We start from the raw sequence: 20,554 nt of genomic DNA on the forward strand, positions 1-20,554 counted from the left end.
ACAATTGCAGTGTTAAACAGATCTCGTTGGGTCTCGTTTTGGAAAGGTGCCAACGTAAAACGACAAAACGGATACGCTGAAAATGGAAAGTGCTTTAGATGGCAGCTGTGAGGGAAAGGCGCCATATAGAAACTTACAACTTGACCACTGAACAGCAAAACAACTTTAGATGGCACACTTGGGTTCTATCCTGTGTATTGTTGTGCTAACCCCCACTGCACGCCCAACCTACCTTGAAAGGGGGTCCTTTCCTGTGGTTTCTTCCATATTTTTTCCCCCTTTTTTTGTCTTCATAGAGAGTTAACGCTTTGCTGTCAAAAGGCAGGGCCTTTTAAAGCCCACTTATCATGCGATTTTGGGCTATAGAAAAAGACATTGTATTGTATTGTATTGGCTATGGAAAGGCGCTATATAACCTCACACTTAAAAATGACCAAATATTACAATACTCTAAATGATGGCAGCTGTGATTGAAAGGCGCTATATCCAAATATGGAAAAAAAAATTGTACTGTAAAATGTGGCGTTTGCTATGGGAAGGCGCTACATAAACTTTAACCCTTTGGGCCCTGACATCCTATTACTTGCAGATCTATATATGCAGCCATTTTTGTAAAGCAAAGGGACGTTGGCAGCCGTTGGGACCAGGCGCATACTGGAGTGAGGTGGCAGTTACTTTGGGTGCCACCGGGTGGCATACAGTCTGTGAAACATGGGAGTGAAAATGGACGCCTCTGTGCACACCAAATAGTAAGTTGCTCCACTTTCAATTTCATTTACTTGGCAGCTCCTGCATAATAAAGGTGATCATTTCTTTGTTTTTGTTTTTTTTTTTCATTTTTGAGCTCTCTAGACACCGCAAAGGTAGAATATCTCACAAAATAATTTTTCCCATAAAACCAGAAAATCCAGGGCCGAAAGGGTTAAAAATGCCAACTGCACTGTGAATGGCAGGTGTGCTGGAAAGGCGCTATATCAAATAAGATTAAAAAGGGCCAACACGCTGTACTGTAAAACTTTGGATGGTAGTCAATGTGGAAAGGCGCTTTATAAAATGATAAAACAACAGTGATGTGCACGTAGAACTGCTGTTGACGGTACTCACTTTGGAAAGGCGCTATATAACATGACAACCCAACTGCTTCAGGGTCAACAAGTGCGCACACACCACAGCTGGCATAAAACACCATGGGCTGGTGAAGGCGCTATATAACATGAAGGATACGTTATAGTGTAGCCATCAAACATCTCAGGGCGGCTTACGCTATGCAAGGCGCCATATAACATTTCAAGGATAAGTTAAAGTGTAGCTGTTAAACATCTCGGGGTTAGTGTACGCTATGCAAGGCGCTATATGAAGGCATGCAGTGTTAATCCCTCAGAGGCCTTCCATTTGAAGTCACAGTGACTGCCAGGACTCGCAGCACCAACAGTCCTATGATGGCTTCAGAGGAAACGCTCAGCTATGGCACTCGTCGTCACTGCGGGCGGGTGGGCAGACGGACAGACAGACAGACAAGCTCGGATTGCCTTCACTTAGCAGGACAAACAAAGACACCATCCGATGCTTCATTCTAACACACTCGTGGAGAATTCCCATCAAGCCCGGGATCAAGTCGTCTCTCCCAGGTATATAGCGCCTTTCCCAATGAACTCGAGCAGCCCGGCGCCCCCTGCGCTCCAGTGACTCGCTTGGCCGCCTCGACAGACGACATGAAGAATTTTCCTCCAACTTGTTTAAACAGACGCTGCCGCCGCCACCGATGTGTTTTATCATCGGATCGTTTTCCTGTTTTCCCCTGGCTTGTCATTAGAGAACGAGATTTCAAAGGAAGGCATCGAGTTTCAGCGAGGCTAAGCCTCCAGGTGTACAATTTGGCTCAGAAAACCTGGGAAACGACTTTCACCGTACAAAGCTGAAGCTTCAGGAAAGGAAAAAAAAAAAGAAGAAAAGGAAAGGAAAGAAAAGGCTGCGGCCGCCACGCTCGCTGCACAATCCTCAAGTCGGCCTCATCGATTTCAGGGGCAGCGGGTGGCGGACACCACAGCAAGTGACCATTAAGGACACAGGCACACGAGGCCAGCAACTGGAGAAACGGGAGAGGATGGAGAGGAAAATGGCAGAAAGCAAATCGGCCTCCTCTCAGACAGGGGGGTCCACAAACAAAGGGGGCCAGCAATGGGAGGTTGGCACATGTGGGTCCGAGCACTGCACCACACCACGGCTGGACCAGCTCAAGAACGAGACGTCACCTGCCCACATCACGGCCCACCCACTCAGCTTTGTAGACATAAAAGGAGTAACGACGCGACACTCACGTTCACCCGTATACCCTGAAGTGAGTAGGGGGGCATCACCCACACGTAGTCAGCTAAGGACATGCAAGTCGTGTACCCCTCAAGTAACCCAAGAGGTGAGGACGTCACCCACCCACATACACCTCAGCTCACCTGGTCAATCAGGTAAGGGCACATCAGCTGTGTACAGAGATGACAACACTCCGGCCCCCCTGATCAGGTGAGACACATCACCCCTATAGCTGAAGCGAGCCACACGTGAGGGGGGCGTCACCCAAAAAAAGACCTGCAAGATAAGGTGTCACCCAGGAACATCTGACGTGGCCCCCTCACGTGAGAAGTCGTGACTTGTACACCTAAAACGCCCGTGAAGGGGAAATGGGGGACGGGACACACTCCTGATGTACACCTCAGCAAGGAAACGTCACCGTCACACCTAACATGACCCCCACAAGGTAAGGGGTTGTCACTAAAATGGTGCGTCATGTCCAGGGGATGTCACCCACCAACACCTAAAATGACACACACACAGTAAACCAAAAGATGACCCCAAAGAGAAGACGACATCAGCTGTTTACACAAAGTGACCCACGGGGGCTTCGGGGAGAGAGCATTTGTCCAAGTACATCAGGTAAAGAACTGTCACCCATACACTGAGAATGACCCACGAAACGAGGCGACAGGTGACCCAGAAAGGTACGAAGTGATCACCTGTCTACATCTAAAATCTCCTGCAAGGTCACATACACCTGACAGCACCCAGCCAGGTAAGGAAGGACATGTCACCGTTACAATTTCAATGACCCACAAGGTCAGGAGACGTCACCTAAGGACGCATCAGCTCACCCAGTCGGGTGGGAAACGTCATCATGGCACCTCAAATGACCTGAGCTAAGGTGTCACCCATGTTCATCTAGAAGAATCCTGGGCTTGTGAAAGCATCATCACCCAAACCCCTTCGGTTCCCCAAATATTAACAGGACGCCTCGGGACACAGGCGGGCTTCACCCATTAATACCTCAGTGTGCCACGCCAGACTGGCAAACGCCACCCTTATGGCTAGAGTGAGCCACTAGGTAAGGAGATGTTGTCCACTTACAGTTCAGGGTGCCCAGTCTGGTAAGGAGGTGCCACTTAGGAGGTAATCAGACGTCACCCTTACTGAATAAGTGAAGGTGCTGTCACCCACGTGCGCCTCACCCTCTTCTGACATGGCCTTTGCACACCTTGGTCTATCCAACGAGATAAGGTGGCACCACCCGGGCACCCTTAAGGCAGGTCAGCAAGCCAGTGGAACTCGACCAATGGAGGGGTCTCCCCCTCTGGTGGACTTTTCTGTGTTCTTCTGCACAGGTGGAGTAAGCAGAAGGTTCCAGAAAGTTTCCAAAAACAAACTCATCACAGAAATCACACAAACTCCCATCACAGCTGCCAGCTACGCCAGTGAAGGGCGAGCGCCAACTAGAAGAGGGTGACATTGATTCATCGTTACAAAGCCCACCCCGCCACAGCCTGTGTTTGGGCGTTCCTCGCACTCCGGTCACATGGCAGGTGCCGTCCTCTAGTGACCGCTCGCCGATTGGCCCACCATGTACGCGTGTGTGTTTTTTCGTTCAATGCCTTCTCGCAGGTGTGAAGCGCTCCTTTAATCTCGCTGACATTTCCTGTCTGGGTGTCACGAGGTCCGGCTCCATCTGGGTCTCACGTGTGGCCAGGACCAAAGCTGTTTTCTTAACCGATGAGTCACATTTCCTGTCAAATGTCACTTTTGAACCCATTGGCACTGCCTGGCCTGCTGGGAGAACAGTGGTCAGGTAATCTGTGCAGGAAAGGCGAGGCTCGCCGGGCCACCTGGGAACACATACGGGCAGGCAAGGGTCACCAAACCCCAAGAAGAGGAGGGGAGGGGCAATAAACACCGCTAATATAGCGCCTTTCGTCATAAGCACAAACTCCGACAGTAGAAATCACAATTGTGGAAATTCAGTAAAATGCCACGAGTCACAGGGGTCAAAGGTGCATTGGTTTGTCCAGCCTCGCCATCCTAGTCTGGAACAGCCTGGTCTCCTCATCCATGAGAGGTCCGATCTCAAAGGCCCTCAAGATGTCGGGAAGCAGAGCCAACGCAAAAGTGTGCCCACCACTTAGGGTCCCTCGGCCAATGCGTTTCAGGTGGCGGAGAAGCCAGACACAGAGGCGCACGTTACGAAGGTGGACCCTCTGAGAGGCCTGCAGCCAGGAACAGGAAAAGCACAGGAAAGCCACTTCAAAGACTCCCATGTTGGCGTTAAGAAGCTCCTTGGGTTTCCGCTCGGGTGTTTCACTGCTTTTAAGTACACCTTGTAAAATGAAGAGCCATTTCTTGTGCTTTTCTGGCATTTCCCGTTCATCATGTGGTGTTCCAAGCCTCACATCCCACGGAATTCTCTGTTTTCTGGCCAATGCTGCTGCCAAAAATATGGCAAGAGGCTCTCTGGCTGAAAGTACAGACGGCCCGCCAACATTTAACAATTGAGGACTTGGACCAGCAGAGCAGACCTCGACCTGCCAATCACCATGGCGGACTGCAAAGGACAAGACCACCAGTATGGACCCCTGTGTCGTTCAGTCTGCTTGATATGAGCACAACTACTACTTGGGGGGTTAGGGATGGACAGCAAAGTTAAAAATAATAGATAGGAGAGGCACTATATAACACAGCATGGAAAGGCACTATATTAGACAGACAGATGGGCACCATATTAGGTAGAAATGGCACTACATTAGATATAGAGAGCTAGACAGACAGGAAAGGCACTATATAACAGATATATAGAAAAGGCATTCTATTAGATGGACTGACAGATAAATAATAAAGACAGTATATGATAGAGAGAGAGATGTGAAAGGCACTATATAACAGATACATATAAAAGGCACAATATGATATATAGATCTGAAAGGCAATATATAAAAATAGACAGACAGATATGAAAGGCACTACATAGACAGATTGACGTGAAAGGCACTATATAATAAAAGACAGATAGAGACACAGATATGAAAGGCCCTATACAGTGCATCTGGAGAGTATTCACAGCGCTTCATCACTTTTTCCACATTTTGTTATGTTACAGCCTTATTCCAAAATGGATTCAATTCATTTTTTTCCTCGGAATTCTACTCACAGCACCCTTAATGACAACGTGAAAAAAGTTTACTTTGCAAATTTATCCTCTTTAATAAAATCCCTGTGTGCGTCCAGGTGTCCGTGTGTGTGTGTCTTTTGGTGAAGTGTGCATGCGCGAGGCTCGGTGCGACACGCACGACTGGCATTGTGGACGCACAGACACTGGAAGCTGAGCACACCGTGAATGGCGTAGCCGCGGCCGCGCATGATAAGCAAATAAAGGACAGCATTGCTGGGAAGAGTGCTGATTGGGTAGTCGCGGCCGCGCACATAAAATCCACTGCTGGGGAGACGCCACACATACCGCCCCGTGCACGTTTACCAACAACATGCCACCCAAAAAAAAAGGACATGTCAAGTAGGACAAAAGACACAGACACTCAAATCGTATTAAGCAACATCTCCTGGAAGAACAGTCAGCTCAGCAAGTAAACTTCAATAAAAGAAAGGCTGAAAGACAAAGAAAAATAGGAGCAAATAGATCGATTGTAAAAAAGAAAATGAGCGTCAGAATATTCCCTGTATTGATTTGGCTCCATCCTCTACTAATCCACCTTTTACTATAAGAAGGCGACAATTTCCAGTTACATTGGCCTTTGCCATAACAATTAATAAAGCTCAGGGGCAAACCTTAGAAAAAGTTGCCATTTACTTGCCAGCCACGGTCAGTTATATGTTGCATTATCAAGAGTTAGAAGTTTTACAGAAGTTGTTGTCAACGTTGTAGATGGTCCTGAACAAGAGTGTTTACAAAAAATGTTGTCTATAATGAAATTTTATTGAAAAAATTTCCTGAGGTAAAAAAATAAAAACATTTTTCTAAATATCTTCTTCAGATATTGTGTATTACAGATTGTTATGAAGTTTTACACTAAGGCAATATTAATTATACTTACTGTATTGTCATATACGTTTCTATTTTATTTTTAATATTATTTTACTTTAGGCTTCTTGCAAAAATATTTGTAACAAAAAAATTAAGACAACAAACAGAATGAGGTCAAGGTCCCTTGGCATTTAATATCGACTGTTCCTAATAATGTTTATACTGTTCTAGTGCCCGTTAGTGTAACAGGCTTAATGTCTAGTTAAAAATAAAACAACTGAGAAAGCGCATGTCCATAAGTATTCACAGCCTTTGCCATGAAGCTCCAAATTGAGCTCCGGTCCATCCTGTTTCCCCTGATCATCCTTGAGATGTTTCATTGGAGTCCACCTGTGGTCAATTCAGTTGACTGGACATGACCTTTGAAGGTCCCAATGAGCACAGTGGCCTCCATCATCCGTAAGTGGAAGAACTTCAAAACCACCAGGACTCTTCCTAGAGCTGACCGGCCATCTAAACTGAGCGATCGGGGGAGAAGGGCCTTAGTCAGGGAGGTGACCAAGAACCCGATGGTCACTCTGTCAGAGCTCCAGAGGTCCTCTGTGGAGAGAGGAGAACCTTCCAGAAGGACAACCATCTCTGCAGCAATCCACCAATCAGGCCTGTATGGTAGAGTGGCCAGACGGAAGCCACTCCTTAGTAAAAGGCACATGGCAGCCCACCTGGAGTTTGTCAAAAGGCACCTAAAGGACTCGCAGACCATGAGAAACAAAATTCTCTGGTCTGCTGAGACAAAGATTGAACTCTTTGGTGTGAATGCCAGGCGTCACGTTTGGAGGAAACCAGGCACCACTCATCACCAGGCCAATACCATCCCTACAGTGAAGTATGGCGGTGGCAGCATCAGGAACTGGGAGACTAGTCAGGATAAATGGAAAGATGACTGCAGCAATGTACAGAGACATCCTGGATGAAAACCTGCTCCAGAGCGCTCTTGACCTCAGACTGGGACGACCGTTCATCTTTCAGCAGGACAACGACCGTAAGCACACAGCCAAGATATCAAAGGAGTGGCTTCAGGACAACTCTGTGAATGTCCTTGAGTGGCCCAGACTTCATTCTGATTGAACATCTCTGGAGAGATCTTAAAATGGCTGTGCACCGACGCTTCCCATCCAACCTGATGGAGCTTGAGAGGCGCTGCAAAGAGGAATGGGCGAAACTGGCCAAGGATACAGTAGGTGTGCCAAGCTTGTGGCATCACATTCAGAAAGACTTGAGGCTCTAATTGCTGCCAAAGGTGCATCGACAAAGTATTGAGCAAAGGCTGGGAATACTTATGGACATGGGATTTCTCAGTTTTTTTATTTTTAATAAATTTGCAAAAACCTCAAGTAAACTTTTTTCACGTTGTCATTATGGGGTGTTGTGTGTAGAATTCTAAGGAAAAAAATGAATTGAATCCATTTTGGAATAAGGCTGTAACATAAAATGTGGACAAAGTGAAGTGCTGTGAATATTTTCCGGATGCACTGTACAATACTGTAGGATGGACAGATATGAAGATCACTGTATTAGAGAGACAGATAAACAGAAAAGGCGCTATAATGTTTTGTTACTTATTTATTATGTCCTTATATAATTTGTCATTTATTTCAGTGACTCCTTATGTAACATGAAATATGCCTGGAAATGAAAACTCATTTTCAGCCATCCAAGTTAAGAGGGTGGGCTCTAGCTGGTACTGTTTTGTGATTGGTGCATTGCTGATAAATCAAACCTATGACTGCGCTCTTTCATGGCGAATACGAGTACAAGGACCAGATGCGCAGAATTTATGGGTGCAGCTGCCACTTGAATTCATCAAACTCTTCCGCCATCAGCATTACCACCCACTGTTATTTATTGGGTGAGCTGAGGCGTCCTTGGGTGACGTCTCTTGACTTTAAAGACCGGACTGTCCTGACAGTGGCCAGCAAGGAGGACATCCATGACCCCCACATTTCAGGCTGGCATATGCTGTTCAGCTGGTCACCATCGTGGCCCTGCACAATGGATGGAGATAAGCCGATACGGAGCCAAAGCTGAAAAACTATGAATCGTCAGCATAAGATGGCCAAGTGTATGCTGTGACAGCGGACAAGGAGAACGTTATGGGTGAAAATCCTCAGCTTCCCCCAGCCCTGGCTGTAGCTCCTCTGCACCCACAATTCTCAGCCTCTCCTTTTTATTCATTTTTTTGTGGTGTAAACCCACTGCAATAAAGTTAAATAAAAGAAGGGTCTCTGCATTAATGAACTCACATCCCCTCTTCCACCCAACTCCACACACACACACACAGCTTAACAAAACCTGTAAGTCCTAAGAGATTTTAGGGCTCAGTCCCTAATGTCACAGCTTGCCCAAGGCGCTATAAAACAGCATCTCCCGTGAAGCAGCCACTGTGGCCTTCCTCTCACCTTTTCAGAAGCCTGACAAACATCCGGATGGGCCAAAGCGTCAGCAAGTGTTGGGCGATGAGGTGCCAGCAGGCTTCCCGGACAGCCTTTGATGACGGAGGCCAGGACCATGAGGTGCGTGGGGCCGGGGGCTTTCTGCAGGCTGGTCAGAATCAGCTTGAGGAAGACCTCCGGGCTCACGAAGGTGCCAATCAGCTCTGCGGATTTGAGACACTGCAGACAAAACAGTCAAAAACAGCATTTAGTAAAAAGAGCCAGAGAAGTGGGCACACATTGGCTAATGTCTCACATTCAAGCTGCCATGCCTCTTGAGTAGCTGCAAAAGCTCACCCCGTGTGGCGCAATCCCCCTCTAACTGCACAAATTAAAACAACGATTTAGAACAAGGGCAACCCACATCATCCATTTTGCTGCCCCTACAGGCTAGCATTGGAGAAAAGTGGAAAGTTATAACAGTAAAAAGAGTGAAGGGGCGCTGTGGTGTAAACCCAAAGGGCACAGTGGTAGAACAGGATGTTGGGCAACAAATTCTAGATAGAGCTGCCAACCCTGACCACATCACCGTCCAGCGTGCTGAACTGCAGAGTGTCACTGAGGAGACCAGCATGGCGTTTGGTGGGATGTGTTAAACGGTTCAGGCAGCTGAAACAGATGGGAAGGCAGGGCAGCGAGGGTGGCATGGTCTTTGGGTGGAGGCCAAGCCCACGAATGCTGCAGGATTGGGCCACCCTATGGAGCAGCAATAACAATATTCTTGCCTTCCCCATTTTCCATTGACTTGATATTATTTGTTATATTTTTGCCCTTGTGTGTTTAGCGTGGGGGGCGGGGCCTCCTGATGCTGCAGCTATAAGTCCGCCCCCAGCCCTGCCCTCTGTAAGTCAGCAGACCACTCAAGAGTTGGCGCTGCTGCTGAGGCACTGGCTTGTGCTTTGCTTTGTTCCATTTTCAGATTGAGGATGGGAAAGGCGCTATATAAATAAAATGTATTATTAGGGTCAACTCTCTCTCTCTTGATTTTCTTGCTTTAGACTTTTTGGAATGGCTTGTTAGAAAACTGAGGTGGCTCTGAGGCTAGAGATCCGTGCTGGCAATCAAATCCCGTCAGTTCCAGAAGTGACTCAACTCCACTAGGCCCGTCGCCTACAATTCCTCCATCCTGGGTATGACATTAGCAACCAGAGTCTCCAAATTACGTGGAAAACTTGGGGGTTGGTGACAGGGTTGGCACTCAAGCTGCACTTGGATGCCAAGCCTGGTGGCCCGTTGTCTGGCAGGGGCGGTGACGCACTGTAATTAGCACACAATGCCACCCTCCCCTTGGTAGAAAATATTATTTTAGATATTTTTCTCATTCATCTCTTATGGATATTTCAAAAGTTCAAGTCTCAAGGAATGTAGCCACCTATGCGCTTGGCATCAAGTGTCTCGTTTTCAGTGCCTTTGGCAGCTTTGATGTTGTGTCAGTAGGTGGCGCTGTGTGCCACATCACGGAAGCTCTGCTAGACAACCCAGCACTACCCTCAAGCTCTTTGTCAGAGAGTACGGATTGAAACCCTGAACCACCTTAGTCTTGTGCTCTTGGGGGTCTCGTTTCCTGGTTAACGATTCCCAGTATCCCACTTCTCGATTGGGCTCACAGTTTTAAGTGCCAGCCCTTTTGTTAATGGGTCCTGGCTGGACTTAAATGTTTTGATAACAGGGTTTCTGGACTTTTAGTTATCACTGCGATTTCTAGAAAAGGCGCACATCTCCTGGTCTGGCTGGTCACTCATGGTCTACAATACCAGCTGGCAATGTTCAGAGGTTGGCTGGAACAGTAAAGCAGGTGGACCTCGTCTACGCTGCGCATCAGTCGAGTCGCTTTGGATAAGTCGTGACTGGCGTAACAAGACTGAGGACTTAACTCCGTGATCGTTTAGTTTGCCACTCTTGAGAGGGTTTGTTTTCAGTCATTTTTGATTTGATCGTTCTAGTAAGTTCTTCCAAAATTTTAGGGAACTTTGTTACTATCATTGGGCCAGGGGTTTTTACGGTTCCCCTCTCCCTTCACCATATTTAATTCAGCTGTAGATCCTTTTGTTTGGTTGAGTTTAGGACCAGGCTGATTTTCTGTTTCTAGGCCTCACCGTGTGTCACTGCCAGCCGCCTTGGGGTACTGAAGGGGCAGGATACGGAAAAGGATACAAAAGGAATTTGATTTATCTTAAGGTCTGGACAAGAAAGACTAACAAGAGCAGTAAACAAATCTGGGAACGAAGAATCATCAAAAACACAGAGCGGAGATCAGAGATGGACTAACAAGAGATTGGTCCTAATCCAGTTAAAAAACTTGAGAAAATATAGCAAAAAGTTTTCTGTTTTTTTTTAACCAAAGCTGGGATGCTGGGAGCCACCATCTTATATAGGGATGAACAAATGTCAAATCTCCACCCATGTGACATCACACACCATGGCCACCTGAATCGACAACACTCAATAACGTGACAAATAAATAAATACCACGCAAAAAATTAAAATATTTCAAAACTAATGTGTGCAAGTCATAGAAGATGAACAAAAAATAAGAGTTACGATGCACAGTCGCACTAAGGGCCTAGGCTTTGATCCGAGGCCTGCTTGTGAATTGTGTGGCCTGGGAAATTGATTTTTTTTTTTGTTCTTTATTTCGCCTCATACAGTTTCTTGTATTAGGAATTGGTTAGTTTTCACGTTCCCCTTGGGGTCAGAGTGCAGGGTTAGCCATTGTACAGCGCCCCCTGGAGCAATTGCAGGTTAAGGGTCTTGCTGAAGGGCCCAGCAGTGTAGGATGCCCATTTGGCAGTAATGGAGATTTGAACCAGCAACTTGCCGGATACCCGAGCAGATCCTTAGCCTCAGAGCCACCACTCTTGCAGCACCACAGTTACGGATTTAAAATTTTGATTTTCAAAAAGTTGTGTCCTTGTGTGCCTGGTCATAAAGCTTATGGAACATTTACACAATCCATTAGGTAACCAGTCATGTGTCGACTTAGGGCTCCATGTGAGGCTGGCCATGAGGGTATATGGTGGTCACAACGGAGGCTATGGTGTTCTGGCGAGGGTCACCGCTACCCATATTTGGACGGTTCTCGGCGTCTGCCCGCCGGGTCCATGTAAGGCAGCGTTTCTCAATCACTGGATCGTGAGGATGCCACCTGTGAGTTGCGCAAGTTACCAGCAGCGCTGTGCCAGATGTTTTACCTCTTCTATGTGATTTTGGTTCACCAAGAGGGACCCCCCCAATTGTGCCTGTTTCACCACAGGGGCAGTTTGCTATTGTTGCTAGGGGGTCTTCAAGGAGTTTCAAATGGCCAAACACATGGGTCACATGACCGTAAAGGTTTTGAAATACTAATCCGGGCTGAATGTGTAGGAATTAGCCACAGGGATCTGCGCCAATCAAAACAAATCTGAAAGGCCCTCCGAGGGCCAGAAAACATACAAGACCATTTGAAATAATAACAACAACAACATGTTTTGTCAATTTTGAGGGTGTTAGTACCCTACTTGGTTTCTGTGGCCCATGGCCAGAAGTATGAATGGCCTCAACTCTGCTGCCTCGATCTGAGTGGGCCACTTGGATCTGGCTTCCCGGGTTCGAGGGCAGTGTCCAGGTCGGTATATCTGTCTACTCCCAGTGAGTGGGCACTGTGATGGACTGGAATGTCATCCAGGATTGGTTCCGGCCTTGCTGTTGGGACTCTGAACTGGTCTTACTGGGTCTACTTGATCTGCCCCCATGCCCTTCATACAATATTCTTAATTTAAAACAATTTCACAACATCCCAGAGTGGAACTCATCACGGACACTTCCCATTTATTCCAGTGGCTGTGAAGCCCTTTTGGATCCTTTAGTTTTGCACGGCATGGATCGGAGATGGAGAGAGCGGTCAATACGTACGTTCTGGACGACCTGCAGTTCTTCGTCGCTGCACGTCCGATACAAGGTGGACAGTAGGAGCTCCATGTGCTGTGTGATGTGGTCCTCGGCATGCAGGAGGAGGACGCCCAGGAGCTGCGACGACTTGATTCTGGTGCCCGCAACCCAGTCTGTTATGTCTCTGCTGATGGCAGGCAGGATTTTGGAAAGGTTCCTGAAAATGAGTTCACGACAGCCAAGGTTTGGTCGGTCAACTGAAAGACAAATGGGGAGAATGAATAAATAAATAAATAAATAAATAAAAAAAAGGAGAGACAACATGACTGACAACACTGGGTATGCATGGCACCTTCACATGGCAGAGTCATGAGACCACAACCTCGACTTTCTCAGACCTTCAGACAAAATGCAAAATTTGAGAAAAGGGAACCCAAGTGAAGACACCATCCAGGATTTTTTTTTTATTCAGAGAACAAAAATTACCCAGCACCCCGACACACATGTGAAAAAGTCATTGCCCCCATGGTTTCAATACCTGATGGCAGGACCTACAGTGGGGGGGAGGGAGATAAGGATTTGATCCCCTGCTGAATCTGTAAGTCTTCTCAATTACAAAGAAATGAACAGTCACTGATTATTGTGGTAGCTTCATTTTAATGGAGAGAGTCCGAATATCAACCAGAAAAGCACATTACATCAAAGTTATAAATGAATTTGCATGTCATTGAGAGAAATAAGGATTTGATCCCCAACAACCCAGCCAGAGCTCAGGCTCCCACAGATTGGCACACAGATTGGCACACAGATTAGATTCAATCAATCAGTCAATTCCAGATACTCGTGAGGATTATAAGGCCCACCTGCCCACAGAACTCATTTCCATCACCGTAGGCAACACCAAAGAGCTGTCAGAGGACAATACTGGAGCGGGCTACAAGACCACCAGCAAGAAGCTCAGTGAGGTGGTGACGACTATCGGTGTGATTATTCAGAAATGAAAGAAATATAAAATGACCATCAGTCACCCTCGGTCTGGAGTACCATGCGAGATCTTCAGAACATCAGAACACTCTAGACAAGAACATGCCATACAGCCCACCAAAGCTCGCCAGTCCTGTCCTCTTATTTCTTCTAAAATAACACCAGGTCGAGTTTTCAAAGTCCTAAAAGTCCTCCTGTCTACCACACTACTTGGTCGCTTATTCCAAGTGTCTGACGCTCTTTGTGTAAAGAAAAACTTCCTAATGCTTCTGTGAAATTTCCACTCCACAAGTTTCCAGCTGTGTCCCCGTGTTCTTGATGAACTTAGTTTAAAGTCACCGTCTCAATCCACTGGACTCATTCCCTTCATAGTTTTGCACACTTCAGTCAGGTCTCCTCTTAATCTTCTTTTGATTAAACTGTAAAGGCTCGGCTCTTTTAATCTTTCCTCATAACTCATCCCCTGTAGTCGCTCTTCTCTGGACCTTCTCTTGTGCTGCTATGTCCTTTTTGTAGCCTGGACACCACAACTGCACCCAGGACTCCAGATGAGGCCTCACCAGTGTGTTATAAAGCCTGAGTGTCACCTCCTGTGACTTGTACTCCACACATCAAGGCGCTATATAACCTGACATTGTTAGCCTGCTTAATGGCTTCTGAACACTGTTGGGAAGTCGATAGCTTAGCGTCCACTACGACTCCCAAATCCTCCTCCTAAGATGGACTCTCGATTTTCCGACCATCCATTGTATATTCAAACCTAACACTTTGACGTCCTTCCTTTTACTTTTACTTCTTGCTGGAGAACTCGACACCTTAAATACATTAAGCAGCAACTTAGAAATGGTGCTGTACGTTTCTGGTTGCCTTTATCTAATATGACATTTTGTCAAAAGATCTGAAGCCATTCTTGGGGCACAGATACTAGGAAGGGGGCAGATACTTTTTCACAGTACTGTCATTTTGCATGGCCTCCACTACTGCATATGTGCAGTGATCATAGATAGCCAGAAAAGGCGCTATATAGAAGCAATTCCGTTTCCTATTCTTTAAACTCCTGGAGTTCTCCCGATTGCCAGGTGACTCCGCTGCTAAACAGAAGCGTCCTCTGCCTCCATTATAACGCCGCTCTCGGCCGCCGTGTAAGCTTTCTGCTCATTCCCCGCTTACACAGGCGATATATAAAGACGTTACACTCGTATCGTTCTCTGTGAATTATTTAACATCTGGCCGACTCGGTTATCCTACACGTTCAGGAGATGCCAAGGCACAACGCGGCTGTTTTTTTAAATGATGGGCACAGAGTTTGCCTTCATTCAGTAAGATGCACCTCAGGTTAAAATGGGGGTGACATGAACTCTGTCACCAGGGGTGGCCTCTTTAAACATTTTTTAAACTCCATAAGTAATGGATCTGAAAATCCGGCATCCGGAAAGGGGGTGGGGGTGTGTTGGTGGGATAAAATAAAAATTCCGCCCGTCCAGGCACCCCACAAGTCAGACAGGCAGCTATTAGCCGGCGTGTGATGAATGTGCATTTGCGAACACCAAAGAGCTCTCCAGCTATGACCCTTTAACCCTTAAATCTCAATCCACCCCGCCATTCCGCCCGTTCCCAGTGGATCTGAAAGCTGACAGACGTGTGAGGAGCAAAGCACAAAAATACGAAAGGTCGAAGGTGCCATGCACCTCAGGCGCAGCCCCCAGCTCCATTCCAACGTTGGACATTTCCCTCATAAATAATCTTCTCACTGATGCCGCCCTCCGCCCCCCTGAGTCGCGGGCGTATCTGACCTCTCTTGCAAGGTGCCAACAGCCACATGGGTCACCAGTTGTCAGGAGTGCTTGGCACCGGCACCCATGAAATTGCCATGCACACCACTGCACTTGGAAAACCGACTACTGACAGTAGCAACGAGGCTCCAAGGTCAACTTCCAAGTTTGGCCACCGTGTGCATCATTAGGCTTTGCTGTGGTTACTTTGACTCACCAAGGAAAATGGCTGCCTTGTCCATCATTAGGCTTGGTCTACACCGCAGGTTGGGCAGCTCAACATCACTGGATGGCATGCCGAACATTAGGAACAGCTGCTGGCCACCATGTTCACCATTGGGTCTGGTTGTTGCTAATCATCAGATAGCTCAGGAAGGACACTGGCAGCTCACCTTGGAGATAGTGAGGCTCCCATGCCTGGTATTAGGCCAGCTTGTGGTCACCAAACAGGTAGCTCACCACTGAAACTAACAGTCATGTCCACCTTCAGACTCAACAAGCTGGGCAGCTCACTAAGGAGACTGGCAGCAAATGCCCACCATTAGGCTTGGCCAGTAACAAATGTTGGACAGTTCACTATGGAGACTGGCAACTCACTCCCACCATGAGGCCCGGCTGATGCCTACCATCAGAGAGTTCAACAAGGAGAACTGTTGGGCACTGATGTCATCGACAAATATGGAGCTCACCACAGAGTCTGGCTACCAGGTCCACCACCAGACACCTCAGCAAGGGAACAGGCTGCCTAGTCCATTATCAGCCTTCACCAGTGGCAAAATCCGGAGAGCTCATCATGGCAATCGGCTGCCTGTCAACACTAAAAGTTGGAGATCTCACTATGGAGACTGGCAACTCACCATATGGCATGGTGGTGGCTGACCATCAGCCAGCTCAACGACAGAAATGTCTGCCTTGTCCATCATCAGAATTGGCCCCGACCACAACTTGGGCACCATGGAGATGAGGTTCGGTGCGGCCTGCACCAAACGTTGGAGAGCTCGACTTGGTGACAGCTGTGGTCCTTGGTGCCACAGCTCCCTTTATCATCTTCCCAGGAGTGGCAGAGCACTTTAAATTCTCTTTGTCCTTCTCTAGGAGACAGTAGGCACCATATGCGACACCTTCAGGATTCCCCGTGGCCTGACCTCACATTGGGTGTGACTGACTGACTTCCTGCACATTTTTTGATCACAGAAAGGACAAACTCGAAGAGAAGCCAACAAGCGGCCAGGACTCCATTTTGGGCTCCGCTGCTGGGCACTGTGGGACAGCGGGTATCTCTCATGCTGTCAGACAGATGACCCACCGTATTCATTTCCTCCTGGTGGACAGCCGAGGTGAAGGTTTTAAAATCAGAAGTCCAAATGACAGCAGGTGGGAGTGTTAGCAATTCAGTCCAGGACCACCGCCACTCGAGGACGGGCACCCAGACGTCAGCAGGCAGGTAAACAGTGGCTGGCACGGTCCCAGTCGACCACACCCATAACCAGGTGATGAATGTCAGCAGAGGGCAAGGCTGGCCCGGCCTCCGTTTCCTGACAAGACGCCTTCCACCTGCACTCGAGAGTCGAGATGTGTGGAAATTGAGGCGACCTGCCCGAAGGACTTAAGTAATTACGCCGCGCAGGCCTGCAGTTCAAAACGCATCTGTTGGGGGCTTTCCGCCGGCCTATAATTTATCTATTACTCTTTCCTTAAATTGTAATTACAGTATTTTAGCAGTCTACTGGCAGCCAGGATCATTAATCAAACCACAAGCGTTCACACGCCGCACGCTGCAAGTGAAAAGCCGCCTTTCATTGGGCCGAAAGCCTGCGAGATGAAAAGGTGCGAGTGCGTCTTTGTGCCAGGATTAGCGCCCCTTGGCACCAGCACTCTGGGATTTTTTTTGGGGTTTCTTTTTTCCGCTGCACACCGAGGGTCTTTGTTAGCTGAGGGTGCTGGACACAGACGACTTTTGTGGTTGTGAAATCAGCTGCTCAAATAAAATCTATAAAAAAAATAAACTAATTAAAAGCACCGTGTCTGGTGGAGACGGCAACTTTTATGTTCAAAGCGTCCCACAGAACTAACGGTGGCCAAGTGGGCACCACAGAAAGGGACTGCCATCTTGCGACCTGGATATAGAAAAACTGACTGGGGAGACCACTGGACCAGACATGCATGTCCATCACACTGGGGGTGGGGCTCAACAGTCACATGACGTGTCGTAAGAACAGGTGGTCAGCCATGTGACATGGGGACAAGGCCATCACACCGGCCATGAAAGAATATGAGACGCCAAGTCCAAGAGTAGAGGACCAGTGGATTATACAGCGATGCTCTTCACCATTAAGAATCCCATAATTCCACGGGCAGCAGATCCCCGATTATCAGCGGTAACGTGGACCAATGCCAACTCAGAGAAGAACAAACGAGAGGCGCAGACTGGCCATAGAGCACCCGATGAGTAGAAATGGGCGACTCACACACGATTTGTGCTTTATCAGCGACTCATGGAGACGAGCACATCGCCCTGTTGGTGCCCGCGTGATGTGGGCAGCGTGACACTCAGCATGTCCGCACATGCAGTTTTGTTTATTTAATATGATCTGCTCGACAGCTGGATGACGACGTGAAGATCAAACAGTTCTAATTTAGAGATGAGTAGACACCGAAAGGACGTCATTTCATTACCAAAGCCAAACAGCGAACCCAAAACTCAAAGTCAAAAAGGAGAGCCAGAATGAAGAAGGAAACGCGCATGAAGTGCTTTGTAGACTCAACTGGGGTCAGTGAACGATCCATCGTACCAGGATAACCAACGAGCAGATGACGTCAGACACACCAGCGTCCAGAAACACGGCAACCAGCGAATGGGAGAGATGGCAAGAGGGCAACCAGAGGAGAAACAAAATGGCGTCACGGCTACGCAAAATGGATCACAAACACAATATGAACCACGTTCTAGAAGCAGTACCACTGGATAATAAATGGTCAGCAATGTGCCTGGATAAAATAAACCCACCATTCCATGCAGAGCAAGTCCCTGATTATCTGAGGCAACGTGGACCGCTGCCACCTCGGAGAGCAAAACACTCGGAAAATGAACAGGCAGCAGACAGAAAACTGCAAAGCTTTAAAACCAAGTGCAAAAAGGGCTGTCGGTCCACCATCTCAGATGACAAAACGGGCATCTTGTTAGCATTGGGGTCATGACCCCCCGTGACTCCGCCCCGACTCCGGTAGCAGCACCTTACCTTACAGGGGACTAAAAATAAATTAGAAAATTACAAATGAAACGTTACAGGAACAAACTCGGGCACGAGATGAAGCCTCACAGAGAAACACGTCATCTTCTTTAGTCACCACAATCCTTGGACAGCAGTCAGCGTTTCTCGTTTCGCAGACTGATACACGACGTGCTTATGCAGGTCCCGCCGCTCTGATCCTCCACTACTTCTGGGAGGTTTTCGAATTCGAGTCTTTCGATTCTAAGAAAGTTTTAAACGAGGACTCGCTCACCGCCGATTCTCTCCTTCATCACACAAGTACAACACCACGCCAACGTGAATATTAAAATGTCGTCATTGTTCGTATAATTCGTTATTTGAATTGCTGTAAATGAAACTTTATATTAAACTAATCCATTAATGTTTCTTTGTTCATTCCACACATTACATTTAGAGATGAACAAAACTGAACCCTTTAAATGTATTACTTTAACTTCAAACACTCTTTTGTTTTCACATTGTTCGTATGCACCCAGCGTAGACCTTTTCACAGCTCGTTGGCTGCCCACGGCACAAACTGTTCACCGATTCCTGCAGGTAGCAAATTAAACGATTACCCGCGAATGAGTCACTCGGTTCTCGCTCGCTCGATTCTTGATTGTTTTATTTGTGCCCTTTGGAAGTCACTCTTGCTGGATCACAGGGGCAATGCCACGTCTGTTTTAGTGCCCAAGCTTGTGGATTACTCTTTACAAATGCTCCCTTAGCATTTAAAACTTGAGTTTTCTACAGACGTTCTTTATTTGACTGCGATTCCGGTTTACGTTTTGGGCTTTGGTTAAAAGAAACGACTGTTCTGGATTACGGATTTGGGGTTCAGTTTCACCTTCTGATCTTTTCCCCCCCAGTTTGTTTCTTGTCTCCCCCTTTGAAGTACAACACTCTGAACTCAGGGACGAGTGTCGACGTCGCCCTTGGGAGCCCCCAAATAAACCATTGCTCTTGGCCTCCAAGGCATTGGGGCACCCCCTGGCATTGACCACGGGCCCCTACAGGGTTGAGCTTCAAAGCTCTGTACCCTTGGCCCCCCCAGCCATCTGCAGCAATATACAAGGGATATCCAGAAAAAAAAAAAAAGGTTACAACAGCTGTTAAAAATCGAAAAATGAATATATTTCAACCAAATTTACAGGGTATGTTCCAAAATATGTGTTTATTTCTCAACATAATTGCCGTCAACTTCGATGCACTTCTTCAGCCTGGGCACCAGCTTTTTATACCCTCGTCGAATACGCTCCGCTCCACCTCCGAAAGCCACTTCTCCACTGTCTCCTTCACCTCCTCATCGCTGGAAAAACGTTTCCCACCCAAGAATTCTTTCAGTTTGGTTTCCACAAGCGGACGATGGATCTCGACCACGGATTCGTGACGCAAAGCGAGGAACTTGATGACCGAACGAATCTCGCATCGGCGGTAGGTGGAGCAAACGGCCTCAGCAGAGGTTTGACGAACTCGCTTGCTGTGATGACATTTCACAACTGACTGACGCGGTCCCGGCTTATTTTGACCGTTAGGACCCCTACATGCAGGTATGCCAACCTTTGAAAAAAAAAATTATCTGCACCCTCCAGGGCACTTGTAACCTTTTCTTCTGGATATCCCTCGTACATTTTGAAGATAGATTATGGTAAAGCACCTCATCGTACGCATTTTTGGAGACTGCAAATTTTTGAGAAATGACCGGTTTTCGAGATGATGATGTTCAAATGGTAATACACACATTTTTGCTTTACAAAAACTAAATGGTGTGTCCAAGTATGACATTACAGACGTTTACTAAAGTCTCTTGCAACTTTTGACCCACTTCCACTTACTAAAAGTGGTAATGTACCCAAATTGTTTGCCAAAATAAATGGCAAATGTTTAAAACTAAAG

At 47.3% G+C, this 20,554-nt stretch overlaps 1 protein-coding gene across 1 annotated transcript in view; it reads right to left on the reverse strand.

Moving 5' to 3' along the window:
- The window catches only part of LOC120542433 (dynein assembly factor 5, axonemal-like), a 72,602-nt gene that overhangs the window by 29,698 nt on the left and 22,350 nt on the right, over positions 1 to 20,554 (reverse strand). Inside the window, exons 5-6 of the mRNA XM_039774912.1 lie at positions 12,676 to 12,908; positions 8,752 to 8,964 (exon numbers count right to left, since the gene is read on the reverse strand). Of these exons, the coding sequence (XP_039630846.1) occupies positions 8,752 to 8,964; positions 12,676 to 12,908 (446 nt within the window). The remainder of the gene's footprint in view (positions 1 to 8,751; positions 8,965 to 12,675; positions 12,909 to 20,554) is intronic.

The sequence above is a fragment of the Polypterus senegalus genome, chromosome 13, assembly GCF_016835505.1.
Source record: "Polypterus senegalus isolate Bchr_013 chromosome 13, ASM1683550v1, whole genome shotgun sequence".
NCBI classification, from domain to species: Eukaryota; Metazoa; Chordata; class Cladistia; order Polypteriformes; family Polypteridae; genus Polypterus; species Polypterus senegalus.